Source organism: Lepus europaeus, chromosome 14, assembly GCF_033115175.1.
Source record: "Lepus europaeus isolate LE1 chromosome 14, mLepTim1.pri, whole genome shotgun sequence".
NCBI lineage: Eukaryota > Metazoa > Chordata > Mammalia > Lagomorpha > Leporidae > Lepus > Lepus europaeus.
Genome location: NC_084840.1, coordinates 65,814,490 through 65,834,775, shown reverse-complemented (window position 1 = coordinate 65,834,775; position 20,286 = coordinate 65,814,490). Strand labels below are relative to the sequence as shown.

Genomic DNA, 20,286 nt, shown 5'->3' with positions numbered 1-20,286 from the left:
ATGCTGGCACTGCAGGTGGCAGCTTTACCTGCTATGCCACAGCACCAGCCCCTCAAGTATTTTGATATAGTCACTTAACTGTAAATCATTTATGTTAACTAATTCTTTGGCTTATTGAATGTACCTGTTTTGTTTATATAAAGGAAAATGCCCAAATTATGGAAATTTGGTTGTGTTCCAAACAGTGCAGCTCTTAGTTAATTAATGTTTAATTTACATCCATGTCATAAAGTCTACATTTCTAAAGTAAAATCATTTTCTTCTTTAGCCAAGTTTATAATATCAAAGATTATGGCATCATTTGCAACTCTGTTATTGTATATCAAATATATAATCAGTTGGAACTGAAAATACTTCACAGAAGACAAAGCTGATAAGACCAAAGCCTGTGATCCTGAACCACTATTCTTTTCCAGTGACTGGCATGATGGGTTTAGCTGAAATGGGAAGTGATTCAGATAAAGAAAACGTTTTAGATAGAGACCTATAGAAAGGCTTAAAGGGAAGGATTCAGCTGAAAGTTTTTTTGTGCTGCTACAGAATACTGTTTATACTTCTCACAGTGAAGTGAAACTTGTAGTAGAAATCAGAAATACAAAGAAGTTACTTTGTATAAAATTCATTGTTTAGAAATGGACTAATAGATAACAAAGTAATCAATAGATAAAAAAGTAAAATATATATTCCTGTTCTCAGTTTCGTACCTACTTGAAAGTTAACTCTGAGATAAAAATATCCAAGCTTATAAAGGATGGAAGACTTGGGGCCGGCGCTGTGGCTCACTTGATTAATCCTCTGCCTGCGGCTCCGGCATCCCATATGGGCGCCGGGTTCTAGTCCTGGTTGCTCCTCTTCCAGTCCAGCTCTCTGCTGTGGCCCAAGAGTGCAGTGGAGGATGGCCCAAGTGCTTGGCCCCTGCACCCGCATGGGAGACCAGGAGGAAGCACCTGGCTCTTGGCTTCAGATCGGCATATCTCCTGCTGTGGCGGCCATTTGGGGGATGAACCAATGAAAGGAAGACCTTTCTCTCTGTCTCTCTCTCTTTCACTGTCTAACTCTATCTGTCAAATTAAAAAAAAAAAGAAAAAGAAAAAAGGATGGAAGACTCAGCTATTTTCTGCTGATGGCTGGAGAAAGCACCAGAGGATGGCCCAATTGCTTGGGCCCTTGCACCTATGTGGGAAACCCAGAAGAAGCTCCTGGCTTCAGATCAGCCCAGTTCCAGCCACTGTGGCCATCTCGGGAGTGAACCAGTGGATGGAAGATCTTTTTCTCTGCCACTCCCTCTCTTTCTCTATAACTGTGCCTCTCAAATAAATAAATAAGTGAAATCTTTTTAAAAAATTAATAGGCTAGTTCATAGGATTTATTTTTAAGTGTCTTTCCTCACGTATAAAGCACGCTTCTCTACAGGAAGAAATAGAAAATTCTATAAATATATTATTTTGCCTTCAAGTAGCTTTAACATTGAAAGTTTAAAAACTGATGTAATGGGCCGGCACCGTGACTCAGTAGGCTAATCCTCCACCTTCGGTGCTGGCACCCCACGTTCTAGTCCCGGTTCCTCCTCTTCCATTCCAGCTCTCTGCTGTGGCCTGGGAAGGCAGTGGAGGATGGCCCAAGTGCTTGGGCCCTGCACCCATATAAGAGACCAGGAGGAAGCATCTGGCTCCTGGCTTCGGATTGGTGCAGCGCACCAGCTGTAGCGGCCATTTGGGGGGTGAATCAACGGAAGGAAGACCTTTCTCTCTCACTCTCACACACACACTGTCTAACTCTGCCTGTCCAAAAAAAAAAAAAAAAAACCTGATGTAACCAGAACTAAAAATAATTTACTAATTGTTCATGTAAACAGACTTACTGTACAAAAACTGATATTTGTATACAAGTGTAGTGGAGAATTATCTAAGACTAGTTGCTCAAGAAAGGTGGGGGTAATCAGTTGAACTTTACTGCGTTTTCTGATAATACTGTGATTTTTTTTTTTAAGATTTATTTTATTTATTTGAAATAGAGAGAGGGGTAGAGGCAGAGAGAGAAAGTCAGGTGTCTTCCATTCACTGCTTCACTCCCCAAATGACTGCAGCAGCCAAAGCTGTGCAGATCTGAAGCCAGCGCCGGCCCAATACTGTGTTTAATAAAGCTTCCTGTGCCTAGTTTGACCAAATTAGAGAATTTCCATAATAGTAGGAACTAAGATTAATAAAGCTACCGCACTACTGTTGTTTCAAAACTAGATAAGAATTTGATCTAAGAAATTTGGGAGGGGCCCGCGCTGTGGCGCAGCGGGTAAATGCCCTGGCCTGCAGCGCCGGCATCCCATATGGGCGCCCGTTAGAGTCCCAGCTGCTCCACTTCCTATCCAGCTCTCTGCTATGGCCTGGAAAAGCAGTAGAAGATGGCCCAGGTCCTTGGGCCCCTGCACCCGCGTGGGAGACCCGGAAGACGCTCCTGGCTCCTGGCTTTGGATTGCCGCAGCTCCGGCCGTTGGCGGCCATCTGGGTAGAAAACCAACAGATGGAAGACCTCTCTCTCTCTGCTTCTCCTCTCTCTGTGTAACTCTTTCAAATAAATTAATTAATTAAAAAAAAAGAAATTGGGGAATTATATTGCTAGTTAATGAAGCCATTGAAGCTGTTGAGATCTTTGTGGGAAAAAAAGAGAGGATGGTGAGAGCTCCATATTAGAAAGTATAGGAAACAGCTGTGTAGGAGACCAGGGGATAATGTTTTCGTAATCATGAAAAGGTTTCAGTAATGAAACCTTCATTAAAATCCATTCATGTAATTTGAAACAATTCTCATTTGTATATTCTAATAGGTTATAATTGATCCAATCATAGTGTCTTCTAGACATTAGGCTGGAAGTTCACACATATTCTCAATTATTGGAACAGTCCGTTGATTTAGGTATTATCCCCATTTTATAGGTGAAGTAATAGAGTTATCCAAAGTCACAAAGCAGCAGAGTTGAGATCAGGTCTATGTGATTCAAGAATTTAAGTTCCTAGTTACTGTATATACACACACACACACACACACATATTCATTCGATCTTCCCAGCTTCTCAAGAAATGTATCTTACATATATATCCTTCTGTTTTCCAAGTTTGCCTTATGAAATAGTATTTAGTAAATTGATGAGTTTTCTGAGCAGACTTCAGAGGAGAGGATAAGATATGCCAAGAGAATGAGATTAATCTGTATTGGTCCTTTGAAATTGAGGAGGAGCTTAGACTTCAGGGAATGTATAGGAGTGAAAGAAGAGTTCAGTATTATAGCAATTACATATTATAACAATAAAAAAGAAAAATGGTTTTGGAGAATGTAAAGTAGGACAGACAACTTTTGTGGGTTAGAAATGGTCTGCACATGTTTAAAAGAAATTAAAAATATTAGGGGTAGAGGAGAGCATTTGGTGCAGTGGTTTAATTGCCTCTTTTGGATGCCCATATCTTACATTAGAGTGCCTGATTTGAGTCTTGACTCCTCCACTTCTGATCTGACTTCTTGCTATTACATACCCTGGGAGGCAACAGATGATGGCTCAACTGCAAGAGTTACTGCCATCCATGTGGGAGACCCAGATTGAGTTCTGGGCTGCTGGCTTTGGCCTGACCCAGCCCCAGCTGTTGTGTGGGCATTTCGAGAGTAAACCAGCAGATGGAAAGTATTTCCCCATCTGTGTGTAAGGTATAGTGGAGAAGACAGTTGTCTCTGCATAGTAATGAATTGTTACGGAATTAATAATATATTTGAGGTGCTAGACTGTTGGCATAGCAGGTAAAGCCACTGCCTTCAGTACCAGCATCCCATATGGGCACCGATTAAAGTCCTGGCTGCTCCACCTCCAATCCAGCTCTCTGCTATGGACTGAGAAAGCAGTAAAAGATGGCCCAAGTCCTTGGACCCTTCAACCTGTGTGGGAGACCCAGAGGAAGCTCCTGGCTTTGGATCAGCGTAGCTCTGACCATTGCAGCCAATTGGGGAGTGAACCAGTGAATGGAAGACCTCTCTCTCTCTCTCTCTCCCTCTCCCTCTCTCTTTCTCTCTCTCTCTTTCTTCCTCTTCTTCTCTCTCTGTAACTCTGACTTTTAAGTAGATAAATAAATATTTCTTAAAAAAATAATACACTTGAGGCTAGCGTTTTACCTAAAGGTTAAGATATGCATATCCCATATTGGAATGGCTAAGATCAAGTTCCAACTCTGGCTTTCAGTTCCAGGTTTTTGCCAAGGCACATCCTGGAAGGCTGCATGGGATGGCTCAGTAGTTGATTCTCTGCTTTCCATGTGGGAGCCTCTTCCCATGTGGGAGACTTGGGTTGGGTTCCTGGCTCCTGGTTTCCACCTGGCCTAGTGTTGGTCATTGCAGGAATGTGGGAAATAAAACAGTAGAGATGGGAGCTCTCTCTACCTTTGTTTTGTGTATATGTATGTGTGTGTGTTTATGCCTGTTGAGTACATTTTTTAAAATATTTATTATTTGGAAGAGTTACAGAGGGAGAAAGATCCTCCATCTGCTGGTTCATTCCCCCATGAGAACAATGGCCAGGGTTGGGCCAGGTCAAAGTCAGGATCCAGGGGCCCCTTCCCATGTGGGTGGAAGGATCCCAAGTTCTCGGGACATTTGCTGCTGCTTTTCCCATTAGTAGGGAGCAGGATCAGAAGTGGAGCAGCCAAACCGGCACCCATATGGAATGCTAGTGTTGCAGGCAATGGCTTTTACCCACTAAGCCACAAAGCTGGCCCCTACTAAATCCTTTTTAAAGAAGCTGTTTAAGATATAAATGGGGGGCCCAGCGCTGTGGCTCACTTGGTTAATCCTCCGCCTGTGGCATCAGCATCCCATATGGATGCCGGGTTCTAGTCCTGGTTGCTCCTCTTCCAGTCCATCTCTCTACTGTGGCCCGGGAGGGCAGTGGAGGATGGCCCAGGTATTTGGACCCCTGTACCCGCATGGGAGACCTGGCTCCTGGCTTCGGATCGGCACAGTTCCAACCGTAGCAGCTGTTTGGGGGGTGAACCAACGAAAGGAAGACCTTTCTCTCTGTCTGTCTCTTTCATTGTCTATAGCTGTCAAATAAATTTAAAAAATAAAAAATAAAATAACAAATGCAGACTTTTTCTTGAGAAATTATAAAATGTAGAATTTGTCTTATTGAATATAATTGAAAATGTTTTCTACCTAAAATCATAATAGTTTTATTTTCTATGGATAACCTAAAGACAGTAAGTAGAGAGGCCAGCACAGTGGTGTAGTGGGTAAAGCCACTGACTGCAGTGGCAGCATCCTATATAGGCACTGGTTTGAGTCCCAGCTGCTCCACTTCGAATCCAGCTCTCTGCTATGGCTTGGGAAAGCAATAGAAAATGGCCCAAGAGCTTAGGCTCTTGCAACCCATGTGAGAGACCCAGAAAGAAGCTCCTGGCTCCTGGCTTTGGATTCGCCCAGCTCTGATCGTTGTAGCCATCTTGGGGAGTGAACCAGTGGATGAAAGATCTCTCTTTCTCTGCCTCTCTGTAACTCTGCCTTTCAAATAAGTAAATAAATGTTTAAAAAGAAAAAAAAAACTGTAAATAGAAACTGAATTTCAGTAGACTTCAATTTTTTTCTCTTTGATTGTTATTTTATTTTCCACTTTAGAAAACAGAAGGGCTTAATATTATAATGGCCGGCACCATGGCTCAACAGGCTAATCCTCCGCCTTGCAGCGCCGGCACACCAGGTTCTAGTCCCGGACCAGGCACCGGATTCTGTCCCGGTTGCCTCTCTTCCAGGTCAGCTCTCTGTTATGGCCTGGGAGTCCAGTGGAAGATGGCCCAAGTGCTTGGGCCCTGCACCCGAATGGGAGACCAGGAGAAGCACCTGGCTCCTGGCTTCGATCAGCGCGATGCGCCGTCCGCAGCAGCCATTGGAGGGTGAACCAACGACAAAAAGGAAGACCTTTCTCTCTGTCTCTCTCTCTCTCTCTCTCACTATCCACTCTGCCTGTCCAAAAAAAAAAAAAAAAATACTATACAATCCTGTTTTTCATGGAATATACTACTTCAAATAAACTTTGTAAATGTAGTTTGTTTTGGTTTTGAGAAGGGTGTGTTGTGTTTTCATGAGGTAAAGTGTCAGAATCCAGTTAATTAGAAGTCTTAGTATTTTTTTTTTAAAGATCATTCATATTTTTGAAAGGCAACATGACAAAGATAGATAGAGAGGTGGGGAGATATCTTCTGTCTACTGGCTTGCTCCCCAAAATGGCCATGACCACCATGTCTGGATCAGACTGAAGCTAAGAGCCAAAAACTCCAGTCCTGGTCTCCTCCATGAATCACAGGGACCCAAGCACCTGTACCATTTTCCTCTGCCTTCTCAATCAAATCAATGGAAAGCTGAATCAAAAGTGGAGCAGCTGGGATTCGAACTGGCACTTTGATATGGGATGCCAGCATCACAAGCAGTGGATTAACCTGCTGTGCCAAAGTGTCATTCAGCCCCTTAGTATTTTGAAATGCCTCACACAACTGCATATGTGTTTAAAGAGTTCATTTAAAGAGTTAATTCTGAGTTCAACTGTGAAGTTTTTCTAATTTAAGAGAGATGGGTAACTCAGACTGCACTAAACATCACCAACTTTAATTTGGACTTATTACCTGGAAGACATTTAAAGGAAGTTATTTAAGAACAACTCTAAATTTCTCTCACATATTTCTTTATGGAGCTTTAAAATAATATGTACCTCACTGAATGTTTTCTGTTCGTTTTACTTTTGTAGTTTATCTCTGTTTTTTGTATGTATTCTAGGGTCAGTGATGAAAAAGATGCACGAGGATACCTTCAAGCCTTAGCTTCTAAAATGACTGAAGAATTGGAAGCATTAAGAAATTCTAGCTTGGGTACACGAGCAACGGTAAGCTCCTGACATTTTTCATGGTCACTTAAATGTTAGAAAAAATAAGTCTCAGTGGTGCACTACGGGTGCCGAGAAGGGGAGACATGTGAACGCAGGCAATATGGCTGGGCCTTCAGGCTCCCCTCGGTGGGTTCTGGGCCTTCACCGCCAAGGCGGATCCTCAGAGAAGTGGCCGGGTGACGGCCGAGGTGATCGAGCACCTGGAGCATCTAGCGCTCGTGGACTTAGGCAGTCAGGAGTCTGTAGCGCAGCTGGAGAAAGCCATCGCCTTCGCTACGCGAGGTGCACACAGATGGGGTGGAGCCTATAGAGTCGGTCCTGGAGGACAGATGTCTATACTTGAGATCCAACAATGTAGTAGAAGACAACTGTGCTGAAGAACTACAAAATTCCCATCACGTCGTGGAGTATTTTGTGGCCCCCCAGGTAATATCCCTTTGCCAAAGCTGGATGAACAAGAGTCCTTCCCACACAGCTGATTAGCTATTTTGGGAAGGGAGCACCCTGTGAACATGTAGAAGCATAATCGAATTTTATTGTAAACACTGATGTTCCCATTTCCTTCGATCATCTGAAAAAAGTGGATGCATCGTCTTAATCAACTCTTCTGAAGATGGAATTGGAAAAGACCTAGCCAAAATGAGGCAATGAGTTCCTGGTGCTAACGGAAATAAAAGAGCAAAAATCAGCTTCCAAAGAAATGGATCAAGTATTTCACTTAGAGGCCTTTTCAGCGTGGAAAACATTATTCTCCCTTATCTCTCTCTAAAAAGACTGTCTACCAAACTGCATAAGTAGCTTTTCTGTTTAAGTAACTGGAAGGCAGAGTACTTGATCACTGTGTGACAGTCTCAACTGTCATTTTCACTGCTGTTTCTGTGGACTCAAGCAGCTGTATCTCTATTAAACATAACTTGAATTTGCTTGTGGGTACCTGCTTTGTTCCAAGCACAGAGCTAACTTTCTGCTAAGGTCTGAAGAGAATTCAAAATAGACTACAGCTTGGGAACTCCTACCCTAGATCCATCTGCCATCCCACAAAGTGATTCTACAGAAAAAGCTCTGGGCCTGAAATAAAGTCTCTTATTCTTACCTTTTAAAAAAAAATAAGTCTCGGCCGGCGCCGTGGCTCAACAGGCTAATCCTCCGCCTTGCGGCGCCGGCACACCGGGTTCTAGTCCCGGTCGGGGCACCGATCCTGTCCCGGTTGCCCCTCTTCCAGGCCAGCTCTCTGCTGTGGCCAAGGAGTGCAGTGGAGGATGGCCCAAGTGTTTGGGCTCTGCACCCCATGGGAGACCAGGATAAGCACCTGGCTCCTGCCATCGGAACAGCGCGGTGCGCCGGCCGCAGCGCGCTACCGCGGCGGCCATTGGAGGGTGAACCAACAGCAAAAGGAAGACCTTTCTCTCTGTCTCTCTCTCACTGTCCACTCTGCCTGTCAAAAATAAAATTAAAAAAAAAAAAAAGTCTCACAAAACACTGTTATAAATCTGATTACTTATATCAGTTTGTCTAAGCCTTAACTCACTGTAAAGTTTTTCATGAGAAGTCATTTCAGGTCTTTTCCAGTTTAGGAAACTATTATACCTAGCTCTTTAACTGCAGTTCATATGGTTAACTACTAAGGAAATAACTATGAAAAAGAGCTCACTTTTTATGTAAGAGTTTATAATTTCTGAATTGAATGAAAAACAATATATTCCCACAGGTAATATTTCTGTTCTGTTGTTAGAGAATGACATTACGCATAAATAGCTTCCAAATTTATTTGGATTACCAAATTAAAATGCCAAAAATAAAATCAGATGGAACTAAAGACCAAGTCATATCATTTCATAGGATATGCCCTGGAAAATGCGTCGTTTTGCAAAACTGGATATGTCTGCTAGATTGGAGTTGCAGTCGGCCCTGGATGCAGAAATAAGAGCCAAACAAGCCATCCAAGAAGAACTGAATAAAGTTAAAGCATCTAACATCATAACAGAATGGTAAGATTGAATAATATCATCCTAGTAGAATCATTTCTAAGTTTATAAAAAATGATTTGGAAATTTGCTTAATTTCCTACCTGTTGCTTTTTTGAAATAAAGTGATGACCAGAAAAAGATGTGAATATTAGAAAATAAATAAATGCTTTCAAGTCCTGTAGGTAGTGATGAGATTTTAGTATAGCCTTGTTTTTTATGACTTGTCCATAAAGTAAACTTATTAGTATTAGATATTAATAATATTATTTACTTTTCCACTTATTTATAAAATTAGTTGACTCTCAAATTCTATTCCGTTAAATCTTAAGTCCCTGTGTTCAAGGATAAAATGTTTTTATAGAAATACAAGCTATGATCAGAACATATATAGTCTTCTGAAAATTGTGATTTCTACCATTGGTCTTTTTTTTTTTTTTTTAAAGGCAGAGTGGACAGTGAGAGAGAGAGACAGAAAGGTCTTCTTTTGCCGTTGGTTCACCCTCCAATGGCCGCCACGGCTGTCGCGCTGCAGCCGGCGCACCGCGCTGATCCGAAGGCAGGAGCCAGGTACTTATCCTGGTCTCCCATAGGGTGCAGGGCCCAAGCACTTGGGCCATCCTCCACTGCACTCCCAGGCCACAGCAGAGAGCTGGCCTGGAAGAGGGGCAACTGGGACAGAATCCGGCGCCCCGACCGAGACTAGAACCCGGTGTGCTGGCGCCGCAAGGTGGAGGATTAGCCTAGTGAGCCACAGTGCCGGCCTTTACCCTTGGTCTTTTATAAAGATTCCATTCATAGTGAATTTCATAATAGGATATTATCTGTTCATTTTAATTATTTTCATTTTCCTTTATTTTACAAAAATATGTTTGTGGCCGGCGCCGTGGCTTAACAGGCTAATCCTCTGCCTTGCGGCACTGGCACACCGGGTTCTAGTCCCAGTTAGGGCTCCAGATTCTATCCCGGTTGCCCCTCTTCCAGGCCAGCTCTCTGCTATGGCCTAGGAAGGCAGTGGAGGATGGCCCAAGTCCTTGGGCCCTGCACCCGCATGGGAGACCAGGAGAAGCACCTGGCTCCTGGCTTCTCGCTGGCCGCAGCAGCCATTGGAGGGTGAACCAACAGCAAAAAGGAAGACCTTTCTTTCTGTCTCTCTCTCTCACTATCCACTCTGCCTGTCAAAAAAAATATATATATATATATTTTAAAAAGTATGTTTATTACAGTTTCTGATGCAGTTAGCTAATGAATATGTTCTCTCAGTTTTTGTCATAATACTAGGGAAAAGTATACTCTTAAGACATAGATGATACAATGAAAAATAATAATTGATTTAATATTAACAATGATTTGAAACCAGCTCATTCTAGATAAGAGGAAAAATTCAAAGTTCATTCACAAATGAAACTATAAACATGAAAATCTTTTGGGCTTTCAATACACCAAAAGTTCCAAGAGTAAGAATGCCTATAAATTCAGTTTTTACTGATGGGAAATCAGAGTCCTTAAACTAAAGTCATTAATAATTTGAATCAGATTAAAGGCCAGATACATGGTGTCCTTCTTGGTTTATAAACTTTTTATTTATATACTTTATTATAAATAATACAACCATAAATTAAGTGTGTTTTACTTAAATGTGCTAGTGGGGTGGTGAAAGGGAGGAAAAACTTTTGCTAGAGAATCTGAACTGACCCAACTTAAAGAATTACTGAATATCATGTTTTGGTGTTGCAACGTGGAATAAGAGCGAACCTTTCTTCTTATGCTCAGGACATCTGAGTTTATGCATTTCATAAATCAGGTATATAAATCGAAATGAGAATTGTAAACTTACATGTATACAGTATGCTCTGTTGGTTGTCTGTGAATGATGTCTAACATAATGCTAAAAAGTAACCGTCAATTTTGTAACATTTTTAAAAATTTAATTTACCTCAGGTTCAATAAACTTTTTCTAAATATTTTAGGCCTTGAAGGGCCTTTGTAGCCTCCTTTTCAACTACTGGACTCTGCTGTTATAGTTCACAAACAATTATATTCAGTCCTGAAATGAATGGGCCTACCTGTTTTCTAGTAAAACTTAATTTATATGGAAGTAAGTTGCAAGCTGTATTTGTCCTGCCTGTGGTCCCCTAATTTAGGATGACAGACATTTAAACCAAATAAGTCCAGCAGCATACAAGATTACTCACTTGGGGCCAGCATTTTGGTGCAGTGGTTAAGCTGCCACCTGTGATGCCAGCATCTCATATGAGCACCTGTTCTGGTCCTGGTTGCTCCACTTCTGATCTAGCTCTCTGCTACTGCACCTGGGGAAGCAGTGGAAGATAGTCGAGTTGATTGTTCTCCTACTCACATTGGAGAACCAAATGAAGCTCTTGGTTCCTTGATTTGGCCTGGCTCTGCCCTCTCCATTGTGGTCATTTGGGGAGTGAACCAGCAGATGGAAGATATCGCTCTGTCTCTATCTGACTCACCTTTATCTCTGTGTATCTCTACCTTTCATTTAAATAAATAAACCTTTTTTTTTTTAAAGATGACTCTCCAGCAGTAAAAATAAATGACATTTTCCCTTTTTTCCTCTTATTTAAGTAAACTAAAAGATGCAGAGAAGAAGAACTTGGAGCTGCTATCAGAAATGGAACAACTGATTAAGGACACCGAAGAACTTAGATCTGAAAAGGGTATGGGAGTATCTGTTTGCATCTTATACAACTTACTATTCCATTTTGAATACATCTTACTACATAAGAGTCAGTTTATCATGTAGGTGGGAGAATTGTTCACATAAACAGTTCTGGTACTCATTTATGAATACATACATGGATGCATGATGCATACATACATATTTGGCAAGACTGGTGTCTGGGTCATTTTTTTAACTTGTTATGTTAAAGGTATCATAGTAACAGAAAAGATATTTTGCCATAAATTTGACTTTTTTCAGTGCCATGGACTGTTTCATAAGTAACATTTTTGTGATTGGGTAAAGTTTTTTTGTAATATACTTTATTAGATTCTCAGATGTCCTTGTATGAGGTAGTCCCTCTAACAATGACAGTGTGTGTTAATGTAGAAAACTTGGTGAGGATACTCTAACAAATATTCATTTGCACTTTTTGTGTACCTAGAATGTGCACAGCTTATGGGGTGATTCATTCCCAGATTTGTTGAAGAAACAACATATGAAATAACTAAGGATGAATCTAATTAGTATTAATAAGATCTTTCAGTAATGATGAATTATTTTGGCATTTCAGTGTCATCTTCCCGTTTGTTATTTAAGTTGCTTGCTCTTTGAAACTTCCTAGGATTTATTACTATTTTCTTGAAATCTTGAATATTTTTGTGATAATGTGGTAGCTAACTCATAGAGCTTGATAACTTTATTACATGAAGCTTCATTTCCATAATGTGGACATTAAAAACGTGAAGGGGCAGATGTTAGGCACAGCAATTAAGGTGCCATTTGGGATGCTTGCATCCCATATTGTAGAGCCTGGTTTCAGGTCTAGGCTCCACTTCTGATTCCAGCTTCCTGCCCTTGTCCACGTACTTGGATCCCTGTCTACTCACATGAGAGAACTCCATGAGTTCCAGGCTCCTGGCTTCAGCCAGGTCCAACTCTGGCAGTTGCAGTCACTTGAGGAATGAACCAGTTGAAGAGAGATACTGCTCTCTGCCTTTCAATTTAAAAAAAAAAAAAGAATATGACAACTTATTATAAAATTCAAACTTTTTTTTTAAGATTGATTTATTTATTTGAAAGGCAGAGTTACAGAGAGAGGGAGAGACAGACAAAGAGATATTCCATCCTCTTGTTCAGCTCCCTAAGTGGCTTCAATAGCCAGAGCAGGGCCTGGCTGAAACCAGGAGCAAAGAGCTTCTTCCTGGTCTTCCATGTGGTGTAGTGGCTCAAGGATTTGGACCATCCTCTGCTGCTTTCCGAAGTGCATTAGCAGGGAGCTGGATCAGAAGTGGAGCAGCTGGTACTCAACCCAGCACTCATATGGAATGGAATACCCATGTTGCAGGTCCCAGTGTAGGCCCGGGAGGCAGCAGTAATGGCTCAAGTATAATTGGGTTCCCACCACCCACCTGGGAGACCTAGATTGAGTTCCCAGGTCCTGGCTTTAGCACCTGCCACTTGCAGACATTTAGGAAGTGAACCAAAGGACAGGAGCATGTGCTTACTTTGTCTTCTAATTTTATATGTATATGTGTATATGTCTGTATACATATGTATATATGTATATGGTTTTATGTGTCTGTAAATATGTAAAATTATTAAAATATTTGATAGTCAAATAAATTTTCATTGATTACATTTCTTAATGAACAAGAAAAGAAAGAGCCCAGAAACAGTGAGTAGGAGTTTAGATCAGGAGCACAGTCATGCTAAAATTAGAACCAACCTAGGTTTTTATTTCATGAAGAATGAAGGGAGACAAATTATTTACTGAAAAGAAGACAAATATATACAAGACATGGGCAACTTGTGGTCCTAAGGGCAGTGTAATAGGAAAGAGAAAGCAGTGGACATGGGCAACTTGTGGTCCTAAGGGCAGTGTAAGAGGAAAGAGAAAGCAGTGTAGAGTAGGACTTAGATACTAGATGACATTGACTGCATCATTTTTAGACTAGACCTAAGTGTAATTTATTAATTCAGTTCATCACACTGTTTTATTGAAGTTTATCACATTATTTTATTAAAGTATGTTTACCAAAGGTTTTTTATTTGAATGTTGAATATTGCATAATAGCATTTTATTGTGTGCTGTAACTTCATATACTACTTAAGTACTACAATGTAATATTTACATAATGAGGCCAAGAATTTTTTTTTATTTGTTTTTTTACTCTTATATCCCAAATATCTTAAACAGTGTTTGGCACATAATAGGCTCTCAATAAATATTTGTTGACTGAATGAATTTCTGAGCATATTGCCTTATCTAGTAATTCTGGTGTATTATCAAAGAGTAATATGAAACACACACAACTTACTTCATGTCAGTTCCTAAGGCTATGGGAGTCAAAATACACAATTGGTTTTTTTTTCTGTTTTTTCCTCCTTTGTATTTATCATTACTTAGATGTTTTAGGAATTATTTTAGAAAGTATGCATTTAAAGTTAATACCATAGCCAAGAGATAGATATGATTTTTTAAAAAACTTTTTATTTTTTTTATTTTTATTTTTATTTTATTTTATTTATTTATTTATTTATTTTGACAGGCAGAGTGGATAGTGAGAGAGAGATAGAGAGAAAGGTCTTCCTTTTTGCCGTTGGTTCACCCTCCAATGGCCGCTGCGGCCGGCGCACTGCGATGATCCGAAGCCAGGAGCCAGGTGCTTCTGGTCTCCCATGCGGGTGCAGGGCCCAAGCACTTGGGCCATCCTCCACTGCCTTCCCCAGGCCATAGCAGAGAGCTGGCCTGGAAGAGGGGCAACCGGGATAGAATCCGGTGCCCCAACCGGGACTAGAACCCGGTGTGCCGGCGCCGCAAGACGGAGGATTAGCCTGTTGAGCCGGTCTAAAAAACTTTTTAAATTCATCTGAGAAAAATGAGGTTTTTGGAGTCTTCATTCTGTCAGTTAAACAGTAACAAATCAGGTTAATAAAAGTGTCTTCATAATTAGGTATGTTTGTTTTTAATCTTTGCATTATTTTCTTTTAAATGATTTTGTTTATTTTAATACATACCCTGCTTCATTGGACTTTCAAAACAGAAACCTTGTTTGGTGATAAATTAGGTAAGAGAAGTCAGACATAAATAGACCACTATTCTTTATATGTTTTCAAATCTACCAAAAAGTAAGCAAAAGTATAGCAAAAGTACAAATTCGATAAGTCAGAGTATTCAAGAAACAAATATTTTATGGAAATCAGTATAATTTAACCTTTAAATGATATTCTAGGAAACAATGATTATTTTAGTTTTAAAATATTTAGAGTTAATAATTCGGATCAGTTTTGAAATACTATAGTTTGTTAATAGCTCTTAATAGTTTAAGACAAAAAAAGGTTACCCATGAAAATTAGTTGTTATTGTTTCAGTTTTTTAAAAAGTTGCTGCTGTCTTCTAGGTATAGAGCACCAAGACTCACAGCATTCTTTCTTGGCATTTTTGAATACGCCTACCGATGCTCTGGATCAATTTGAAGTAAGTATTAAACTTTTCAGGTATCTTTTGTGGTGAATTTAAATTTACTTTGTTATTTAAAGTTCTCTGGTAACGAAACTGTTTTATTGGTTCCAACAAAAAAGAAACTAGAATCTATGTAAACAAAAACATACTAGGGAAGTAATATGTTCTCCATTCTTATAGAGACTATAATCACATTTATATTTAACAAAACATGTAAGAATGAGATCTTTGTAAGACTTAAAAGTAGTTTCATCTCTGAGAAACAGTAAAGCAGAACAAATCCCAATTTTTGAAGTAATTTTATTACTTTTCTTTCTCATCTTAAACATAAAGCCATAAATAAGAAATAAGTGAAAGTGTTGATGATCACAATTGGTTCTTATTCCAAATCAATTCATTTGTTGGAAAGTATACAATTAGGAATGTTTTTTGTTACAAGTATTACAAAGATTCTGTTAGGCAGATTCCACAATAATGAAATAGTGGTTATGTAACTCTTTGTTAACCCTTTGTATTTAAAAATTTTTGTTGGAGAAAAATCAGATTCATATTATATATTATGATTTTATCTAAGAAAATTTAAGATGATGATTCTATATTCAACCAGTAATCATGTGTGTATGTCTAAGGCACTGTTCTAAGTGCTGGAGATACCATAATGACCAAGTCTCTCTCAAATAGTTTATATTCTGATGAGAAGAATTAGAAGCAAAGATTCTGTATCTTACTTTTAGTTGTTTACCTTCTAAAATGCTTACACTTAATTTGATTACTAACAAGTTTCATATTATTACATTTTGGACACAGTATATGAATAATATACATCTCTTTGTCAAAGGGAAAAAGAATTATTCTTTAATAATAAATGAATCTCTGATTTTTTGGGAACAATGAGAGTGACTACTTTTCTCATTTATTTATTTGAATTAATGTCATTTGCCTTTCAATTGTTTTACAAATTTTTGATTTATTATTTGTTCTTATTAAATTGCTTCATCCATATTTTCTATTTTTTTATTGCTGTATTCGTTAAATAGGATTCCTTTTCTTCTTCCTCATCTTCACTGATTGATTTTTTGGATGACGTAAGTCTTTGATTTTCAAACCAATGCATCCTTCAGTAAAAGACATCAGTGAATTGATTTGAAGAATTTATTATATTATTATTATTTGTTTCGTAATGCAGTCAGTTTTAGAAATATCACAATTAAAAATTTACCTGGGCCAAACTATGCTTCTTATCTTAAAATAATAAAGAATTTATCATTATTAAACATAAGAAAGTAACGATATACTTTGAAAAATGCTTTGGCCTTTGGAGAATCTCTGTATTTTCATTTTTTGCAAGAATTCTTAAGACTGAAATGCTTAATTATTGTCACTATATATATAAATACTTGCACATTTTTATTTTTCATGATTTCTATTTTACTTTTACTTTTCTTTTCAGCACTATACTGTTTAATTTCTGTTTTGGTTAAAAATAAACCCCTTGTACTGTAATCAGAAGAAATATCACTTTTATTTCCTAATAGATGTTATTATAAAATAATAATAGAGAAAAATTCATTTTAATGCTGATAGTATTTCTCTTCTAATGTAGAAAGTGATTGTAGTTAACAGATGCTATATATGCACTATAAATTGACTGCATTATTATTTTCTCTACTGAATTCTATAAATTGAATAATTTAGAAGATCTTATTAAACATATATCATTTATTCTCTTTACAGTACTGCCTGGGATATACATTCTCTTTATTCCACATTAGATTGCACAGTATTATTTGTTGTAAAACATTTTGTTATTCTATTAAACATTCAGTCTTTCCAGAAATGAGGCAATGAAATGGGGCAAGAAAATTGATTCAAATGCAAATAGCGTACATGGAACTGTTTTTAAAACCAGGAAAATCTTTCAGTGTTTTATTCCTTATCTTTTGTTAAGTAGAATATTTATCATATTCAGAAGAGAATTTAGTATAATTTTCCATTAAAGGAATCTCTTGATTTAAGTTTTTTAAATCATGGGACAAAATAGTGATTTGTGTATGTTTGGAAACATAGCCAAGTGTGTACAGTTCTATTTTAAATGGAAACTTTTATTCTTGAGACAGGAAATTATTCTGGTTAATTCTGTGGCATAATGAAAAGAGAACTTGCTTAATATTGAGTATTATTGCATTTACATTCTTCTATTCAGTATTTTTAAATACAATATGGTATTTCCATATAGGTATCACTTACGTAAGAAAGAATGGGAAGGAAGTTTGAGTAAATTATTTTAGTTTTTCCCGTTAGAATACCATTTTCAGTTTTCTTTCTGACAAACTCTTATCTCCATCCCCTTCTTCCCAAAGAAAGGTCTTTAATTGTAACACATAGAAATAATATATGTTTTAGCAAATAAAGGAGCTCTTCTCAGAAGATTCTGTAGGAATGTGCCCCTCAGCCCAACCCCATAGCATATTTCCAAGCTCACATTCCCCTTACATAGCCACCACTCAGCTCCCACTGAGCCGTCAAGTCACAGCAGTTTCCCTGTTCCTTGTCTTCCAGGTATAACCTTTCTTATCCTTCACCCTCTGTTATACATCATGAGCTCAGTTCTAACATACATCTAAGGTTTTTGAGAGTACAAAGAAACTGTTGGCAAATGTAAAAAGGAGTTGAGTTTACAAAAGCTTCCAAATCTTTGTGATTTATTCTGTAGCTCTTAAAAGGCATGATTTTTAACCTTTGTTCTCCCAATTTATTAATTAAGCAAATAAGCTGGCTCAAATCCTGTCGGTAATACTCTCTACATATGTAGTTTGGAAGATGCTGTCTTACCCTTCTTCATCTCTTCTTACAAGTAGGAATTATAATGTACCAATCTCCCAGGGTTGTTTGAAGATTCAGATAAGCAGTGTTTGTAATAGCCTCAATAATATTGGTTACTGTTTCTTTACTCTTCATAGGCTGATGCCTCCCTTCTTACATTCTCCTTAGCTTCCCTTCTTATCAATCGGTTCAGTTTCAATTAAATGCTTTCTCAGTTCTTCACCACTTCAGCCTTCCTCTCCAACAGTATGAATCACAGTGCTCTCCTTCAGAAGTATTGAATCATATTACCATTGGAAAATGATTTTTATCTGCCAGAGGGAAGACTGCAGTAAACTTCCATTTTAACAATATGTCCTTAACTACTGTTTTATGGTGCAACCTTCTGTTTCTGTTGTTTCTTGTTCATAACTATGACCATCCTTCAAAGAATTACTGTTCATTCATTTTATGTTCGAAGTCATAGTAAAATGATTTTGAATAGGTATTCAATTTTTGACATGCTTGGGTTCTGCAACCTAAATACTTAATGTAAAACTTTTCTTTCCTTTTTTTTCTCCTATGAGCTTTCCATTTGTTTGAGAGGCATAGTTACAGACAGAGATCTTTTATCTACTGGTTCACTCCCCAAATTGCTGCAACAGCCAGAGCTGGGACAATCCAAAGCCAGGAGTCTTCTCCAGGTCTCCCGTGTGGGTGCAGGAACCCAAGCACTTGGGCCATCTTCTAATGCATTCCCAAGCCATTTGCAGAGCTAAAGATTTCTATTAGGCATTTAGATTCTTAAGGATATAAAACACATGCTTTAAAGTGGTAATATGATTGCACATTAAGATAAGGTTCTGGTTTACAGTGAATCCGATTTCAGCATTTATGGAAAACCATAGTGGGGGCCAGTGCTGTGGCATATCAGGTAAAGCTGCCACCTGCAGTGCTGGCATCCCATATGGGTGCTGGTTCGAGTCTTAGCTGCTCCATTTCTGATCCAGTACTCTGCTATTGCCTGGGAAAGCAGTAGAAGATGGCCCAAGTCCTTGGGCCCCTGCATCTGCATGGGAGACCCGGAAGAAGCTCCTGGATCCTGGCTTTAGATCAGTGCAGCTCTGGCCATTATGGCCAATTGGGGAGTGAACCAGCGGATGGAAGGCACCCCCACCCCTCTGCCTCTCCTTCTCTCTCTGTGTAACTCTGACTTTCAAATACATAAATAAATAAATCCAGAAAAAAAAAAAGAGGCACTGTGGGGGAGGGTAAGCAGGGAGGGGGAGAGTGAGTTAGAGTTTTCCTCTAATTGCATGTAAAGAAAAAGTTTACCCTTCTCTACTGAAAACATAAAAATTGTCTGACTTCTAGATTCGAGGTGCCTAAGGGATAGCCATGTGGAAAAGTTTAGCTTACCTTGAGATATATGAATCAGAAACTTGAGGAAGTGGATAAACTGGCTATAGAGTTGGAATTGACAGCACAGTTGAAACTGGGTAAGATACCGCACGGAGAAGATGGCAGCATGGGAAGAGCAGTAAGGCTTGAACAGAACCTTGGGATCTCCTGTATTGGAGAGGGGTTAGAGGATGAACACTCCCCAAAAGAGCAGGAAGAGCAATGGTAAGAACAGGATGAGGTTACTTGGGAACTTTCTGTCACAAAAACTAAGATACTGTAGAGTTTTATGGAGATGAATGAACAGAAGCCTCAGAAGAGGTGACTGATCAGAGAGGGCAAACAACTTACCAGTGTTAGAATTATCAAAACAGAAGCCAGATGGTATTGTGTTATGAAGTAAATTGAGGGGTTAAGGTGTAAAGACAGTGATTGCATATCATTTTTGAGAAGTCTGGAGAGATTTAAATCCTAGCTTCACCATTTAACATGTTTTATGATTTTAGGTAAGTGATTCTGTTTTCATCTTTAAAATGAGGAGCTTAGTACCTACTGTATAGGGTTCTATGACAATTAAGAGTTCATATACATATAGCACTTTGGAGAGTATCTGCATATATTTTGCACACAATAAATGTTGGCTATTGTGATTATTAAGGAAGAGAGGAGACAGATTAAATAATGGAGGAAGGATTGGGGATTGTTATTTGGTTGTTTTTAGAGGCACAGAGGATAAGAGAAATGATACTGTTAATTTTGAGAGAAAGTAAGTGCTTTGAATCTGACTTTCATCACCATAATAAAGACTAACAGCCTGAAAAATAAAAACTTAGAACTCTGTAGTTCTTTTTTTTTTTAATGTGTCATCCAATTGATGTTTTTTAAAAAGATTTATTTATTTATTTATTTGAAGGGCAGAGTTAGAGAGAGAGACAAGACTGAGATCTTCCATCCGCTGGTTTGATCCCCAAGTAGCCGTAAGGACCAGAGCTGGGCCAACCAGAAGCCAGGAGCCAGGAGCTTCCTCTGGGTCTTGCACGTGGGTGCAAGGCCCAAAC

General features: G+C 38.9%; 1 protein-coding gene and 1 pseudogene across 4 annotated transcripts in view; both read left to right on the top strand.

The window, feature by feature from the left end:
• The window catches only part of CDC42BPA (CDC42 binding protein kinase alpha), a 352,518-nt gene that overhangs the window by 257,433 nt on the left and 74,799 nt on the right, over positions 1-20,286 (top strand). For all 4 annotated transcript variants that reach the window (XM_062210852.1, XM_062210850.1, XM_062210853.1 and 1 more), the window contains 4 exons: positions 6,798-6,903; positions 8,746-8,894; positions 11,466-11,557; positions 14,964-15,040. In XM_062210852.1, coding sequence (XP_062066836.1) covers positions 6,798-6,903; positions 8,746-8,894; positions 11,466-11,557; positions 14,964-15,040 — 424 coding nt within the window. The remainder of the gene's footprint in view (positions 1-6,797; positions 6,904-8,745; positions 8,895-11,465; positions 11,558-14,963; positions 15,041-20,286) is intronic.
• LOC133773954 (glutamyl-tRNA(Gln) amidotransferase subunit C, mitochondrial-like) lies at positions 6,990-7,423 on the top strand (annotated as a pseudogene).